We start from the raw sequence: 17,692 nt of genomic DNA on the forward strand, positions 1-17,692 counted from the left end.
ATGTATTACTTGGTAGTGTATTAGATTCCAGGGTTAGGAAATTACTTGGTCATATAATTAAACTGCATTTTCAAATCTTGAACAAGTTGGACGTAAATAATATTAAATATATAATTTTATTTCAACTATGTTGATTAAATCTACTTCATTCAATAGCTATATACTTGCAGGCTACCAACATGTACGCATTGCGTACCAATTTTTTAAAATGTTTGCCGTTGTTTTTAATACGCAGTGTTTTGGGAGATACACCCAAAGGCCAAGAAATGAAAGAAACATGAATATTCATGATAGCTACAATAAATAATTTTATGATAAATGGCTTTGCTTAGCCCCAAATCTGGACACTGTTTTTTCTTCCAAACCAAAACGAAATGGGAGGGAAAACCGGTGGATCCGGTAAAAAACCCTCCAATAAAAGAATAGATCAAAACTTTAGAAAAATTTCCTCAAATTTTTGTAGTTTTTAAATTTTTCATATTTTTGTTGTTTTCAATGATCCCGATGATCTACTATAACATGCAGCGCAGTCAGTCAGATCGTGCGTTACAGTGGTATAAAAATTTAAATTTACATAGCGACAAAAAAGTGGGCTAACTACCCTATTGACACAGCTAATATTTTATGATCGAACGAAAGAAACGCAAACTTTGGTAGAGGACAAAAAATGAAGGAGTACAGATTATTAACAAAAATCTTAGAAAATACGTAGACGAAAAACGAAAACAAATAGAAAACATATATGAATCATATGAAAAAATTATTCAGTACCAACGCCCTGACCATTAACCAGCCAATAACAATGAAAAATGAATTGACCAAAGTGACGTCATGACTTGCATGAATATCATTTTTGATGTCTACTAAACTTCAATCGATTTAAAATTTCCTATGTTGCTTTAATAATAGCTGGCTTTCACTCGTGTGTTTTGTCGGAAAAGTTAACAATTGTGAAAAATTAGTTTTACGGAAATTAGAATCTTTCAATAAGGACTCTCAGGATCTTCAGTCCAATTCATTGTCCAGCGAGGAGGCCTACAGACATAGCTACTCTATAAAAAACACGTTATAAATGTCAGCATAATGAATGATCAAAAACAAAACTGAAATACACTGAAAAGAACAAATCATTTATACCTGATTTCCAAGCGTTGTCGGGGTCAGTCTGATCCAGGCGACTTAGTCGGTCTCTTCCTTTTTTTTCACTTTACATGATATACACGTAAAAACTCTCACACAGTTTTATGTGTATATCATAGAAATTAATTGTAACCTTTTTATCTTAGAAACTCAACAAACCCTACTCGCAGCATTGCAATTTTTTTTATAAACGTTAAATAAATTAGTAAAAGGTAGCGAGTGAAAGCCAGCTATTTTCTCAAAGCAAGTGACATCTTTTCTTGACATTTTTTTTAATTTGGGCGTTTTTCATAATTAGGGTTCAAACTATAAAAATAGACCATCAGGATCCTTTTTTAGTATCTCATACAGTTACTCATACATGTTAATTTTAACACTTACGTATGTACTCAACTTACAAACCACAAGACATGGATCGTGTTTTCCACTCGCTTGTTTCCCAGAATCTTCGCAGAATATAGCCCGTTTTCTAGTCCAATCACTTCAATGTTAATGCTCTCATACGTACATATGCCGCTATGCAATGTCCATTTGATATGCTTAACCCAATCCATACACGAAGTAACCAGCATTAATAACCAATAAAGTAGATACTGACATCGTGAATCGCCATTTCAAGCGCCTGAAGGAAAAGGGATCACTTCAATACCCCAGTTATATCATCACTCAAAGAATGTTTAGTGCAGAGTTGATCTTCTGTGAGTATCAGTTGACCACCTTCAGGTGGGTTCATATAACAATGGGGCCCATCATCATTATATGAACAAACAACTGACATCCACAAAGAATCCAAACTACAAATCAACATTCTTGGCCATGAATCACCATGACACATGAGCAATGACAAACTAGTAAGAGTAATTGAAGTGAATGACACAGGTGGTAAAGGGACTTTCACAACTCCATCCATGTGGGATCTACAATATAAGAAAATATGAAACACATGTAGGACATTTCATGATGAAGAATTCTGCATATGACGTTAGTTTGCGTTTTTAAATTCTTAATCTGATATTTTGAGAATGACCAAATTGTAATATGTTTTCTGTTTGACTATCTAAATGGTAGAACATTCACCTACATTGCACAAATAGCTTTAGTGAGTTGAGTTTGAACGATGCAACAAGTTTCAAACAATCAAAGGCTTAACATCGCGGTAATTTTACAGCAAAGCTTTCATGTTGCAAGGCCTAAACTAAGACTAGTTTATTATTCCATGTAACTCATACTTACTTCGTCAGTAAAAAGAGAGAACTTACCTTTCTTACTACAACGTTCAAATGAAGAAGGCCTGTTTCAAATGTCGAACTTTAAGCCTGGTTCACACGAGGAAAGTAAGGAGAAGAACAAGCGTAGACAAAAGATAAAACAAAGATAATCAACGAAGCATGTGACATAAGCATCGACATAAGCGTCGACATAAGGAAAAAATTCCAGCATAAGCTAAGAGAAGAACAAAAGAAGAACAAAAAGATTTGAACAAAATCTCAATGTCTTTGTCTTGGTAAACATCTAGAGCAATAGAAACAGAGGGTCTTGACTTTCATGCTCATTTTACTCGTGTGAACAAGGCTTTACATGCACCGAACGCATTAAAGACAAAAGAAAATGAAATGAACTACCTCATTATCTTTTGTTTTAAATGCATTCGGATCATGTAAAGTTCGACGTTCGAACTAGGCCTAATTTTCGGCATTATTAACATTTCTTTAATTGACGTCATGACAATTGATTATTTCTGTATGATATTATGCAAATCATAAATTAATTAAATTTATTCAACCTATTAAATAACTCAAATATTATTCTATTATTTTCAGCTAGTTGCTCTTTAGCAATTCATTTGTGCTGCTTGAAACAAATTTGAAAGCTCTTTTTATTTAAAAGTTATGTTAACTAGAAGCACATAGTTATATTATTTTTTGGTTTCTTGGTTTTTATAATTTTTGAAGACTTTCAAATGGCAAACAAACAATGTTCAAACACACAATTTGCTCAATTTTAGAAATTTCATTGAACTCATCAACAAAGTTGAAACTTCATAAATGTTCACAACACAAGTATGTACCTTACCACAGTTGGGCAAGCATTGATATACATCCATTGGTGGTGCCAGTCGGTGGATGCACATTACTTGGGATCACCTTATCTATTTTTAATAGTTATCTTTACAAAAAGATTGTTTACATTTTAAGGCCTTAATTATGTTTACAAAATTTCTTATACTGCCTTTATCTTTACAAAGTTGTTGACAGAGGTGTCCTATTGGCATTATGCACCCTTCATCTTCGGAAAAAACCGAAACCGGCTCCTTTTTTATACATGTACCCACGTAGTTCACCCTCTTCATCATCACATAAATACATGTACCCACCTAGTTCACCCTCTTCATCATCACATAAATACATGTACCCACCTAGTTCACCCTCTCCATCATCACATACATACATGTACCCACATAGTTCACCCTCTCTATCATCACATACATACATGTACCCACATAGTTCACCCTCTCTATCATAACATAACTGCAATTCTCCCTCATATTTCAGGCACATAATGTCTCACCTATTTTGACATTCTTCTTGGAGATAAATTTTGGTAGAGTGTCATCAGTGGGCGAGAAATAGCCAGGAAACGATGAGAAAAGTTGTGGTAAGCAAGACAGTAGTTCATCACATACTACAGTGTCGAATTCAATTTATTTCAGTCAACCAATGAATAAAATCACCATCAACAAACTGCATCCCACCCTGAACATCTTCCTGAATAGCTTCCTTGAGTATAAAAATTAGTTTAGTACCATAAAATTTAAGAGAAAGCATCCTTGAAATGGCATCATCTTGTAAACTCAAGAATAGAGTTATGCTAGCAAAATTTATAGCTTTTGTGAACATATTGTGTACACAAAACACAAATCATGAGTAGATAAAATAATGCTTTTTGGAAATTGTAGGCAGGGAATGGTTTTTGTACCATAATTCTTCGTTCGCCATAAAAGATGCCAGTAGAAATTTTAAAATATTCACGATTGTTCGTTTATACTCTTGTCTTGACTTGCAATTCAGCCATGTTGGTGATATGATAGAAAAGAATATTTTATCAGTGTTATTTTAGGCACCAACCGACGTGGGCGAGCAACATTGTTTGCTAAATCTCAAGAGACGTGACCAAATTGCTATAAATTATTAGCGAACAGCCTGTGGTCAAAAACATGGCGGATTTTGGTGGTCAAAGTCCAAGTATGGTTTTATACTTCCGTCGTTAATGTCAGATGTTATTATTTTTTGGATAATTACGCATAATTAAAGTTAATTATTTACAAATATGATTAAATATCTTTCTATATTCTTTTCTTTGATGAATTTCTTTCTAAAGACAGTGGTAAAAAGCACAAAAGGACCACAACATTCTCATCCTTTCTTCTTCACCTTACACTTCATTGGGCATAAAAAGATATTACTGCATCGATTCATCACTGCATTAATTATGATTGCACCCAATCATCTAGCTTCTTTGAATAGAAATGTGATTTTGTCTCAGTATGAAAAATTTGAAACTGCCATGTTAATCAAATGACAAACACTATTGATATTAATATTTTCATGCATAATATTTATTATAAATTACAGAAATCTTTGGTCAATAATCATTGGATAATTTATCATATATTATGATTCAACTTAACAATAAATCACACTCGGGAAAGAGGTTTCCATTCATCACACACTTTTTATACACATTATGCTAATCTTTCCAAGAAACAACAAAAGCTAGCTTGAAATTAACAGTAATATTTACAAATTGTATTAAGCACTAAAAAGCACACATCACAATCTAGTCAACTTTGGGGATATGGTCTTATTGTCATTTGATGCACCCCAAAACACGTTACACTAGCAATAGTTTTATCGACTTATCAGCAATGATCACAGTTACCTCAGATGTAAAATATCCGTACTTTTGATGTGCTCACCAACAATTTGCCATCATAGAATTTTGTCTCAATTACCAAGTTGCCACTGTGAGAAAATTAAAGTTAGTTTAAAAGGAGAAGAAACTATACACTAATTATTTGATTAATTGCAATTGATCTAAAGAAATACACATGGCATTTGTACATACAAAAAGGACTTCTCCTCACCTCAGAACTGATGATGGCATCATTTGATCCTCCGGTGCTGCTTCAATTAATGATTGCCATGTATTCATGGATTCTGGTATAACAAATCCAAAGTCAAAAAACCACTCTGAAACAAATAAACACTTTGAGTTACATATAAATGACGAAAAAGGACCATATTATTTATCTATATTTGTCTCATCTACCTTCAAGACATTTTCCTTTGAATAAAACTCTCTGCTCTAATCTGAATTGTTTCATTTCTTGTAGTGATGAAAAATTCATCTCCCTTGACACGGCTTTGCATTTTAAGATTTTCTTTGGTACTCGTGCTAAAAAGCAATAACAAATAAAAAAACAAATACCACAATCAAAATTACTTACCATCAAAACATACCTTCATGTTCAATATCAGGTGAGGATCTAAAGTTTGTACAATGGCATTAGAATAATATCTTTGTTTTGCTATTTACTCATAGAAAAATTGTTTTAACAGCTATTTTTATTATTCAATGTCTTAAATATAAAACCACTAAAATATGAACATGAAGATTATGAAGAAATATAATGTTTTGAGACAGACTCTCATCTTATATAAATTCTACATCAACGACTTACAAATCTTCACTTGCTTGCCAAATTATTTTGCCACTTTCAGCATCTCGGAAGTTGATCCAGTTACTAACATGACGAAGTTAAGAATGTACTTTCTCGTAGGAGAAACACGTGAAAACTTGTACATTCTAGACACTGAAAAACGATCACACAATACACTATCGAGTCATTTTCAAGATATCAAGGTAAAAAAATTTTTTTTGCGTTTACTACAGCGCAAAAAATGTTTCACTACAACGTAGTGAAGCATTAAGTCTTTTCAGAAAACAACGCTACTCACGCCATCAACAAAAGCAACAGACACCTTAGTTACAACATGCCTTTTATAAAATTTATGTTCTCATTTCAAATCCGGAGAATGCCCTGTGCTGTAAAAAAGATACAGTTTAAAGCCATCCATGATTTTCTGTGCTCTTTCCATAACAAAAAATCGTTAAATTATTGCAACAAAAAGGACAGAAGTTGAAATATTTTAGCTCAAGCTGCTACCTTGGTAATGTTTATATTAAAGATGGCGAACTTGATGAGCATTGCAGTATATAATGGGATCATCGTAGGTTGAAAGAGGGGACATAGTAGAACCGATGAAGAATAAAATAGTACCCTCTTGACCTTTGTTTATGTGGTCCTAAGCCACGACGCCAGACCAAAATGGTCAATATCATTTTAACAACAATGTACGAATTCTTTTATTGTAAGCAAATTTAATAATTCATGGCATATTTCCGTTATTGCTAAGTGATTTGGGTTCGTTTTTTAAGACTGAAACCTATAATTTGACAAACCAATTTCTTGTGTTTCTCTTCAGAGTTTGGTGCTTATTTTAAAGTATGCATTTCTTTCTACATTTTCTGTGAAGTAAAACAAGTTTTTAAATGTTTAAGCATTGTAAGTGCTAGATGAGACATTTCCACCATGACCTGTCCAATTGGTATGAACAAAATCACCAGGTTTCGACAATAACTCGTACGTATGAGCTCCAAAGTAGTCACGTTGAGCCTATGGTAAAGAAAAAATATAGCTTTAATATAGCTTTACTTGATAATATAAATTCTTATGATCAAAAATATAAAAATACCCAATAATTTTTATAGTTTATTATATTTATTCGCAACAGTGTTATACCTGAATAAGATTTGCAGGAAGAGTTTCGGACCTGAATATAATGAAAAAAATATACAGTAAAATATACTTATTTACTTGTTGGCCTCAAAACAACAACCTCAAAAATTTGATGTCAAAGGCAAATGAACTTTTGTATTGTTTGATTTTTCGCAAGATTTTAAAAATTATTGTTTGGAGATGTAGTATATACAGCAATAAATTGACAAATATTCTCTACTTGTTTCTATGACTCGCCTGATAACAAAAAAATATGAATCAATGATATATTAGAAGTTTGATAATACCTTTACGTTTTAGCTAAAAAACGCTATAAAAATGACAATTCAATGTCAAAATGATAATTTTTAACACTATCAAAAACGTAGAAACTATACTGTGTCAAGTGTCCGACTAAACTTAAAGACTACCAATTGCTACTATAATTATCAAAATATGAAATATGAAATTTGATTTTTAGAGACTTTGGGATGCAGTTGCCTTTTTTTTGTAATACAGCCTGCTATGTTGAATCTTAATGAAAGCACTGAATCTTAATGAAAGCACTGAATATACCAAATTCATAACAGTTTTTCCTACCATTTTTACTTTACCATGATATTGACTATTTAATATATACGCTGATTACAAATTGTAATGACATTAATAATGAACACAAATATGCTAAATAATTATTTACAGTAGAAGATATTTAACAAACCTGTAACCATCAAAAAATGCCAAAGCTGAACTGAATGTTGGGGTAGGTATTCCTAATGTTACAGCTGTAGCAACCACCTTTCTCCATGAATCCTTCAAAACAAAACATTTGCAATTACGTAAACACAAGAATGGTGATACAGTGGACCAGTAATTGTAAATTCCATCAAATACCTGACAGTTTTCTATAGCATTCTTGAAGAAATCGTCAAGCAAGAGATTTTTTAAGTTTGAATCCTTGTCAAAAGCTTCTTTGATGTTTCCCAAAAATACACTAGTTAGGCAAATGAAACAACATTAAAATAATTGATAAAATGCCAAAGAGCAAGCAATTACCGCTATAGCCATTTCTAACCTGCGAATAATACACCCTCCTCTCCACATGAGAGCAATTCCTCCATAATTTAAATTCCAATTATATTGTTTTGCTGCCTCCCTTAGCAACATGAATCCTTGAGCATATGAGACAATTTTAGAAGCATAAAGAGCCTAAAAATAAAAAACGACAATTTAACATGAAGGAAATACAAAGAAAAATAACGTGAGCAATTTTATAAACAGTTAAGATAAAAGCTACCTTTCTAATGTGTTCGATGAATTCCTTTTTGCATCCTTTGTATTTTGTAACCTTTGGTCCTTTTAAATGCTTGCTTGCTTCAGCACGTTCATTTTTCAATGACGACAAACAACGGGCAAATACAGCTTCACCTATAATTAACAATATTTGAGAAGGGCATTTTGTTTCTTCAGTAAGCATATTTCTACCAAAAAATCATTCCAGTTTTTACCAATGAGTGTAACAGGAATTCCTTTGTCTAATGCAGATATTGCTGTCCACTTTCCAGTACCTTTCTATAAGAATAAAAGGTTCTGTATGCCGTTATATGCACATAGAAGAAAAAAACACGACATAAAAAAGATATTTCTACTAGGAATAAAGTATATAACAGAAGCAGTTTGACAAAACAGGGATCATTGCAAAAAGTAAAAGTAAAAATGTCTCTTGACATGACTACTTCTTCCATATGCTATGTTTTTCACATTGAAATCATGATAATTCACCTGTCCGGCAGAATCCCGTATCTTTGTCACTAAAGGCTTGCCATCTGTATCATTGAATGCTAAAATATCTCTGGTTATTTCAATAAGGAACGAGTCAAGTTCACCTTTGTTCCATTCGTCCAAAGTCTAAATCACAAATTATTACCAGCAAGATCCAGATTATATTTTCATGAATAAAAAATTAACCTACCTTGCTGATTTCACCTTCAGTCATTCCTAAAGCATCCTTCATTAAATGATACGCTTCACAGATGACCTAAAAGAAACATGTTACTAAAATGAAATTGACTAGAGCACGTAACAATAGCATTCCCCAATACACACATGGATACTTGCATATGTACCTGCATATCCCCATATTCTATACCATTATGAACCATTTTCACATAATGACCAGCTCCATCCTCACCAACCTGACATAAACATGAATACAATGAAAATCATTCCAACAATACTAACAATAACTTTTTTCGTTCTCATTGTGAAAACTAACCCAATCGCAACAAGGTTCTTTACCAACATGTGCAGCAATTGATTGGAAAATGTCCTTTATGTGAGGCCTATGTAACAGAAAGAAAAGCTACATAGGCATGTATCTTGATGTACACAAATCATTGTGTGCCACAAGTGTTTGAATTTGAAGAAATTATTTACCATGCTTTAGGAGAACCACCGGGCATGAGTGAAGGACCATAACGAGCACCATCTTCACCACCACTAACACCACTTCCCACAAACAAAATGCCTTTCTCTTGCAGAGACTTGCATCGACGCTGTTAATAAAATACATTTCATAGTTGTAAAATTAATCACTGCACAAATTGCAAATTTTTCATCATGGAAGACCAAAACAACCTGAGAATCCACATATTCTGAATTTCCACCATCAATAATAATGTCATCTTTCTCAAGCAATGGCACCTATCACAAAAATGGTTCAATTTAAAGTTGTCAAATCACCTTTAAAGTATAAAAATTTGTTTCATACCAGTTGATCAATAAATGCATCAACAGCATTGCCAGCTTTTACCAACATCATAACACGACGTGGTTTCTTCAACTTTGACACCATTTCCTCCATGGAATGCGCACCAATTACCTTAGTTCCTGATATTAGAACAACAAGCATCATATCATTGGGTAATTTTCAATGAAAACCAGTGACAATTATTAAATAATGTTGAACCTTTAGCTTCATTTGCCAAAAATCGATCAACTTTTTCCACAGTCCTGTTGTAGGCACATACCTGTAGAAATTTCAATGCAAAAAAAAGAATACTTCACATCTGGTCTTTATAAAAATATTATCAACCATTTCACAATCACTTTATGATTAAAAAAATAGATGTTATTGGTAAAAACAGAAAGGTTATGAAATTATCGAGATGCTTGAGTAATTTTAGAAGTTATATAACTTTAAAAATGACACTATGTGAAAATGAAGAAAAAATAGTGAAGTCTTACAACAAATCCATGATCATTCATGTTGAGGATAAGATTCTGTCCCTGTAGATTAAAATAATGACAGTTATTTGTCACTATGGTCTAAGATTGGCAGACAGTTTTTGATAAAACACGGAAATAATATTTCTACTGCTAACAAGGTCTGCATTTTTGCATAGAAATTCATATTTCTCTTAAAATACATCATACATACCATGACAGCAAGACCTATCAAAGCGATATCAGCTCTAAAGAACGATAAAACAAAATCAAACTTGTTTTATAACGATAAGAGGTAAACCTCTTCAAGGAGTAACACTGGGAACAAAACAAATTCTCTTATTTTGAAAATATATCAAATAAATAGAAAAGAACAACAAATTAATGTTTCTATATTTTTCTATTTTCTAACAAACAACTTACTGTCCTTCTCCAGCCATTTTATTCTTGCAAAATCGTTAAAAATATTCTGTCCACAAATGCTCAACGATTATGAAATTGTATTTGTACAAGCCAAACCCTAACACAGACCAGTGACACAAACGTTCGATAAAACCTTTTCCGGTGAAACAACTTCCGCTACAGTTATAAATTATGCAGAAAATTATAATAATGCAAATATATGTTCAGAGAAATATTTATGCAAAAAATAATTCCAAATAAAATAACATTGTGGACTTGATTCGTGAACGGTTTTGAATAGTTACGATTTGGGAAAAGAGATCGAGCCTCAAATAAAAGTTTATGAAACAATAAGGTAAATATATGACCAAATGGCCGAGGCTGATTTTAAAATATGTATGAAATGACAGAAACCAAAGCTTGTTTCTCAAGCATTGAAAGGTAATACTTTTAATTTCACAGCCCCATCACATATGTAAAAAAATACGAACATTTGCATCATATATACCAAACCAAATCCAGAAACACTTAGGCAGCATTCAGCAGCAACCATCTGGTGGTTATAAGACCGAAGTTGGCGATGAAAACCTGACGTCACGTGTCACGTGTTTTGCAAAATTGCATCTTTCTTCGTTTTATTTTAAGGTAGTCTCTGTAGTCTTATATAAGAACGCATTTACAAAATTTACCAAGTTAAGCCAGGCATAACCCAGAATATTTGTAACATATAAAACATTAACGTTAGTTATGATGCCAATAAAATTACTTGTGCGAGTCCATTTTCCTAAAAACTGCGGCTTTATACCACTTATATATGCGGGACGATGGGAAGTCTTGAAAAGTTAAGCAGGTTAATTTAAAACATAATCTCTTTAATTTTGTCATACAACTTTTTGTTATTGGCACACTCATAAATCTAAGATAAAGGACATTTGTACAACAACAGTAGTCTCTTTTCGACAAGTGTTCAATCTTTTAGCATTTTTTATTCTTTGTCTATGGATCTTGTATTCTTACTTCTTGGCGAATTTTTACGCGCAAATTGTATAACTGATGTCGCATTTGATTGTTGCTTTTTATTTCTTGAAGCAACTAAAACTCCTTTCGAATTAGTTGAAGTGAGATTTGTGGTGTGTATAGAAGAAATATCTGTTTTTTTTAATCTATGAGACTGCACATGGAATTTTAAATCACGATATTCTTTAAATGTCAAGCCACAGAAGGGACAAGCGATTGCTTGTGTATCTTCTTCTTCGTGCTTCAGTTCATTCATCATGGTGAGGAAAGAAGATTTGGTAGAATCCAGTGATATAAATTGTTGACGTATATCTTTTGGCAATGTTCGCCTTTTAAGATCATCCTGATTTTTAAAGACATTCTTTGATGTCCGTAGGACTTCGCTCCTCAACGGACAGTTTACTGTTCTCTCTGATGTATATTGTGGAGAATAATATCCTTCATATGAAATGGCGTTTTTACTTTCTTCTCCTGAAAGTTTCTCATTTGAAACACTATAGTTACTACACTTCTTTGATTTCAAATACAACTCCGAGTTGATACTCTTTGTTTTCGGTAAAGTGTGAAAAACGTTATGAACATGTCGAATGTAAGTTGTTTGATTTTGTGGATCAAACTTGGCTGCTTTTCTACCAATGTCATACAACTTACTTGACAAAATATGATCTCCTTTGCGCTTTAACTGTGTTTGAAATGTATAGCCGTGGTGCGCAGAAAACTTTGTATTAAGATGATTGATATTGTAAACGTCCCCTTTTATAAAAAATGGATTTGTCGATGCAGCGACAGGAGTAGAAATTTCTCTTAATTTGGATTTTCCGTGTACCATACTTTCTGGTTTGTCTTCTTCCTTTCTTGTTTCGTCTACCGAGCTTGTTTGTTCGTGAGTCATTCGTTGAAACTTCGGATTACTTAATTGACGTAGTTTATCCGTTTACTTAACGAAACTTTGAATTTAGAAGATTTCTGCAGAATTGTCACCGCCACTGCTGTTTTATAAATCACTTCTGTTTATACTTGGAAGCAAACATCAAGTGCTACCATGGTTTCAATACAGACATGATATGATAAATGTGTGTTTAAAGTCTTTGATCAGCGCAATTTACCTCGCATAAGTAGACATTTTAAGTTCAACGCCCTATTCAGGGTGGCTACGGAAATTATATCAATTCAAATGTTTTGATTACTAGATTTGATTACGTCAATGGTTTTCCGCTCTGCATGATTTTTCCTTAATAATGTCCAAGGCAACTGATTGATTCTATTTCCAGAAATTAAAACGTCACGCTGCTGACGAACCCAAAATAGCAATGATGAAAGACTACGATTGCGACATCTCATTATGTCTGGTTTTTTTCTTCAATGTCGTGTTGTGGATGAAGTCTGAAGTCGTTTACATGCTTCATTCATTTGCTTGTCAGACAGAATGTTGCTGTAGCTACGAACAGTTATCGCTTTAAAATGTTATTTATGTTTGATCATGATGTATGAACATAGAACTTAAGCTTTCCTACGTTGGAAAGTCTGCATGAATGTCGTTCATTTCAGACAATCACATCGGGTAGCCACAATATGAACAAATAATGTTTAATGCTGCATATCAATACGCTAGGAATTAATATTTTAACTCAGGAAAATTAGGAACATTTTGTTGCATGGATTTCCCATTTGCTGATGATAAATTTTCTTTTCTTTTACCGAAACGGAAAACTCAATTAGTCCGTGATTCAGCAAATTTAAACAATGCGGAACAATGAAATAAATTTAGGAAAATTATCAGGCATTTTTTTAAATGTCACTACTTCTGGCCGTTCACAGCACGAACTTTATACTCTGCAGCGCGTCAACACAATACAACTCCTTGCCAGGTAAAAAGATTAGCATATTTTGCGCGCATGACGCGAATGAGATTAAACTAATCGCATTATATGATGAAGTTAATCAATTAACGTCGTTTCAGTTTTGCTTGAGTAAATAACAAAAATACCTTCCATTATGATAGCATAGGAAACTCTTGACTCACAAAGAAAATCACAGCGCGGTAGCCTATGCAGATATTTTATAGCAGATTCTAAGCTCATCAATATATTGAAGAATATAATTCAAATACCTCGAAACGTCCAGAAACATTACATATTTTGTCTACGGATACTCCCACCGATTTATTGAAACTCTAGCATGTTAACTTTTAAAAAGTATGAAAATTCAAAAGTCAAATATGTAGCTGTAATCACTACTGCAATATAGTTGTCAGTTTCATCTCTAAAATTTTATTTATTTATTTACAGTAGACATTAATCGTAAACTGCATTATCTGACAACTAGTGATCACATAAACCAGCTTAAAGCTGTTATTATGACTGTTAATATACATTCCTTTTTCTAATAATCATACGAAATTCTGGTCTGTTTCATCATCTCTCGATCCCCTAGTAGCAGAATCAGTGATTGTAACACCGCTGTCGGTATATGTTTCTATTCTGCTTATTTTCTCAGGTAAACAACATTGCGCAAACTCGCGAAAGTTAATGCCACCTTTCTTGGGTTGGGCTACTGTGTAAGCCATTGTTACAGCTAGTCCAAGTTCTATCAAGCGAAACATGGAAACATAGACCCACCATAACCAGGGGTCCGGGTGAGTTTTTCCATCAAAACGAACTTTGAATACACCGACTAAGGCATAAATTTGTAACGCTGCACACGTAACCCCAAGTAACGCTGTCATCAAGGTTACACGAGCCACTTTCTTCGTGTTACTGGCTTTGGTTGAATATGTTGTTGCTTTTTTTGTGCTACCAACTTTTTCCGTGTTAACGCTCATACGTTTCAGCGTCCTTCTGTGTGTTTTTGATTCCTTCATAACACGGACACCACTGTAAAATACGCTTGCAGAAACTGCTAAGGCACAGATGATGAAATATAACATACAAATTATGACGAGTACACTTGTATTCGCAACGTATGATGTAACAATCTCAGCAACAAGAACCAAAATCCCGTGAACAGCTATAACACCAAGAATGAATCTCAAGCTCTGTATTTTACGTCTCGAAAAACTCACTTTAGCTGCTTCGAGAAATGCATAATGGATAAGGGTATAACCAGCAATGAGACATGGGAAACCACTGCCAAAGAATAATCTTTGTATAACGATTGGTGTTCCATTTCCATAATCAACCATTTCATAGGGATAAAGAAACAACGACAATGCTCGAGTTATACCGAAAACTACTAGTAAACAATTCACGGCATAGCAGAAACGCCGAGTGACAAGAAGTTTTGTATTACGGGCACGTATTAAAGCCAGAATTGACCAAAAAGCAACAAGTAAAAACATTATTCCAAAACCAATATAATGTAACTCCCATGCACCTTTCCATACATACTTTGCAGCAGGCCATTCTGGGACTGGTTCGGCATTTGGATGTCGTGGATAGTACTCAGCTGTCGCAGGTGGTTCACTCTCTGGTTTTGATATGTTCTTAGGTGATGGGGATGGTTCGCTTTCCGCTCGAGGAAATCTCATTATACTTTTAAAAAATAAATATTATTGATGCTGTTAATAATTTTCGTCTGTGCCAAGACAGATTATACAATCAATTATGAGATACAATAGCTGACAAAGAATACAGCGCATATACAAATTCTTTCATTAATGCTTACCTGTACGGATGCAACCCAAGTAAAAATACAGAACTAAACTTTAATACTTCACGTAAGTTTTCTTGTATTTGCTGTCTGAAATCTATAAGCAAAAAGTAATTTTGATATTTTTTAATCAGAAAAAAAATGTAAGCTTAGAAAAGAGTTTTAATAATATTTAAAAGTAGATCAACGGACGTGTTGTTGAATATAACTACATTACGTGAACAACGGCAAAAGTACACGGTTTCTTGAGATGCAGCCTTGACTGTAGCCACTTTTCTGTGTATTTTAAGTAGTTCAGAAGTTCCACAAGATCATTGCAACCAATAAATTTTATATAAATTTTCCATTTAACTGTTTAAGCTAAGCGTTCGTCTTAGCCCATGCAGAAAAATATAATTAAGATCGAGACTTTAATAACGTTGCTTCAAACCAACAGGTGAAGTTTCATCGCAGGTGTTTGTAAACTTTGTCGGACGTTAAAAATTTAACTTTTCCTTATTTAAACAAGAAATATTGAACTTTAAATTTTTTACCATCCAAGAAACAATTGATTTCTTTTCCAAAAAAACATTCATAAAATCAAAATCTTACCAATGCTAAAAACTCTATCTTTTGAGAGCAAGTACTTCAAAGTATGTATATGCATATATGTTATAAAAATTTTATGTTATAAACATTAGACTAGCATATAAATTGATCATTACTCTTATATCATACGTCATAAGCTTTCCCAGCAGGGAGTGATTTCCGATGTCAGTGTAACTGTAAAAATTCAAACTGTTGGTAAATTTGTAATGAAACATTTTGCACCTTTTTTGAGTTTGCAAAAAAAGACAAGATCAATATTGTTGACGTTTTAACAATATCAATTATAAAAGGCTTTATAATTTTATCTGTATTTTACTGGTATAAATTTTTTCTTTTCTGATTTTAATTATGAGAGTGCCTTGTCATTGCCAGTATCTCATTAAGAAATATTTCGATTCAATTGAATAATTCAATGTTTATTAAAAATTTTCGCTCTGCCAAGATTCAATTCGTTATATAAGTTTTGAATGCACAGATATATAATCACATAATAATTGGACTTCAAATAAAAATTTGGAAATCGGATCCGCTGATTTAACGTTAATCTATATACGTACGATACCATTATTAACTATTTGCACAAACGTCAATTCTCGCCACCAGCACTAAAGACTGATGCATAAGGTTGTAGTCACAAAGTCCAAAGTGGACATATCCATTTGCTAAATACATTATTTTAAAGACAATAGATAATGATTTATATTCCTTACTGTCCGTTGTCGTTATAAAGCTCCTGGCAACGAAAACGTTTTCCTTTTATAATACTAAAAATCTAGCATGGAGTTGAATTTTATGTTTGTTGAATATATCCGGACATAAGGACATCTATCAACAATGCTTGTAGAAAAATTGCAATTTCAATATCACTTTTATTATGGCGAATGAAAAACCTTAGATATTTTTCTCGCCAAAAAAACTTACGTAAAGTTTTACATCACATAAGAATAAATAATTTTATATATTGAAACGAATATTTACGTTGGATTTGAACCAAGGCAACTCTTCATTGCCAATTTACCCTTTTGTGGCGTAATGATTTAATTCATGTGGCGTAATGATTTATTAAGCGATAATTTAACAAATTTATCAGACACATATACCAAATATTATTCAATATATAAAAATTCTAATACGCCATGATCAGCTAACGGAAAATGAAGAAACCATTCACGATTTCATTTGTCTATAAAATTACATAAGTTTCTTCAAGATATATAAATATCCTTTCCCATCTTTAGTGACCCTTGTAGCTATGTACATACCTGGTGACAAACATAGAAAAGTCTAGCCGATGATTTTTTCTGTGTAATAACTCAGAGCTGAACGGCGAAAAGACAATGTGTTTACCTACATTAAAACACTCCAAACTACATTTACCTCTCACGTTTAAACAAAGAAATTTCGCCTTGTATTAAAGAATTGTAGTACTTCCTGTCTTTATTGCGTTAAACCTTGTATGCCCTTAATCACATGACAAGCACATTCCACGCATAATGACTGTATAATGTTTGCTAAAAATTATCATTGGTATACATGGAAATGACTAAACTAGCTACGACAGTATTTTCAAAAAATTATAAAAATTCAACACTTAAAATGCAGTCGCATGCCTTGTGAAAACATTACTGCTTTTTAAGCTTAAAGTGTCTAGATTAATTTATGTGGAAAAGAGAAAAAGGATTTGAGAACACTTGGAGTTGGTAAAATCCTTCCCGCAAGGAAAATTTTTTCCAGCTAAAACAAACTTTTCATAAACGTTCAAGATATTGAATGGTACAGTTATTGTAGAAATGACAATTGTCAAATGACAATTATTAAAAATACGTTACCACT

General features: G+C 32.9%; 2 protein-coding genes across 4 annotated transcripts; both read right to left on the reverse strand.

The window, feature by feature from the left end:
• Nucleotides 1–6,565: 6,565 nt before the first annotated feature.
• On the reverse strand, nt 6,566–10,754 carry LOC124443737 (6-phosphogluconate dehydrogenase, decarboxylating-like). Its single transcript, XM_046994251.1, has 18 exons — nt 10,628–10,754; nt 10,419–10,452; nt 10,226–10,267; nt 9,948–10,008; nt 9,750–9,868; nt 9,617–9,682; nt 9,416–9,534; nt 9,255–9,321; nt 9,106–9,174; nt 8,952–9,017; nt 8,762–8,887; nt 8,488–8,551; nt 8,277–8,407; nt 8,055–8,188; nt 7,874–7,973; nt 7,701–7,792; nt 7,004–7,034; nt 6,566–6,877 (listed from the first exon to the last, which is right to left on the reverse strand). The coding sequence occupies exons 1-18, from the start codon at nt 10,642–10,644 to the stop codon at nt 6,758–6,760; spliced, it is 1,458 nt and encodes a 485-aa protein (XP_046850207.1). The 5' UTR covers nt 10,645–10,754; the 3' UTR covers nt 6,566–6,757.
• Nucleotides 10,755–13,695: 2,941 nt separating this feature from the next.
• Nucleotides 13,696–17,671, reverse strand: LOC124443777. Of its 3 annotated transcripts, none has more exons than XM_046994296.1 (3): nt 17,237–17,671; nt 15,287–15,368; nt 13,696–15,153 (listed from the first exon to the last, which is right to left on the reverse strand). In XM_046994296.1, exon 3 carries the CDS (start codon nt 15,147–15,149, stop codon nt 14,013–14,015), a length of 1,137 nt encoding a protein of 378 aa, XP_046850252.1. In that variant the 5' UTR covers nt 15,150–15,153; nt 15,287–15,368; nt 17,237–17,671; the 3' UTR covers nt 13,696–14,012. The 3 variants fall into 3 exon arrangements, with proteins under 3 accessions (XP_046850252.1, XP_046850251.1, XP_046850253.1); XM_046994295.1 differs by having other exon boundaries at nt 17,122–17,671; XM_046994297.1 differs by lacking the exon at nt 17,237–17,671 and adding an exon at nt 15,489–15,575.
• Between the last annotated feature and the right edge of the window lie 21 nt (nt 17,672–17,692).

The sequence above is a fragment of the Xenia sp. Carnegie-2017 genome, unplaced genomic scaffold, assembly GCF_021976095.1.
Source record: "Xenia sp. Carnegie-2017 unplaced genomic scaffold, XeniaSp_v1 HiC_scaffold_21, whole genome shotgun sequence".
NCBI lineage: Eukaryota > Metazoa > Cnidaria > Anthozoa > Malacalcyonacea > Xeniidae > Xenia > Xenia sp. Carnegie-2017.

What these genes read in the sequence shown, in the direction of transcription:
- LOC124443737 (XM_046994251.1), bottom strand. An exon ending in TAGAATATGGGGATATGCAG is followed by an intron (nt 9,018 to 9,105) that starts GTACATATGCAA and finishes TGTTTCTTTTAG; the next exon opens with GTCATCTGTGAAGCGTATCA. An exon ending in GGAGGGTGTATTATTCGCAG is followed by an intron (nt 7,974 to 8,054) that starts GTTAGAAATGGC and finishes TTGCCTAACTAG; the next exon opens with TGTATTTTTGGGAAACATCA.
- LOC124443777 (XM_046994296.1), bottom strand. Translation starts at nt 15,149, where the DNA reads ATGAGATTTCCTCGAGCGGAAAGCGAACCATCCCCATCACCTAAGAAC.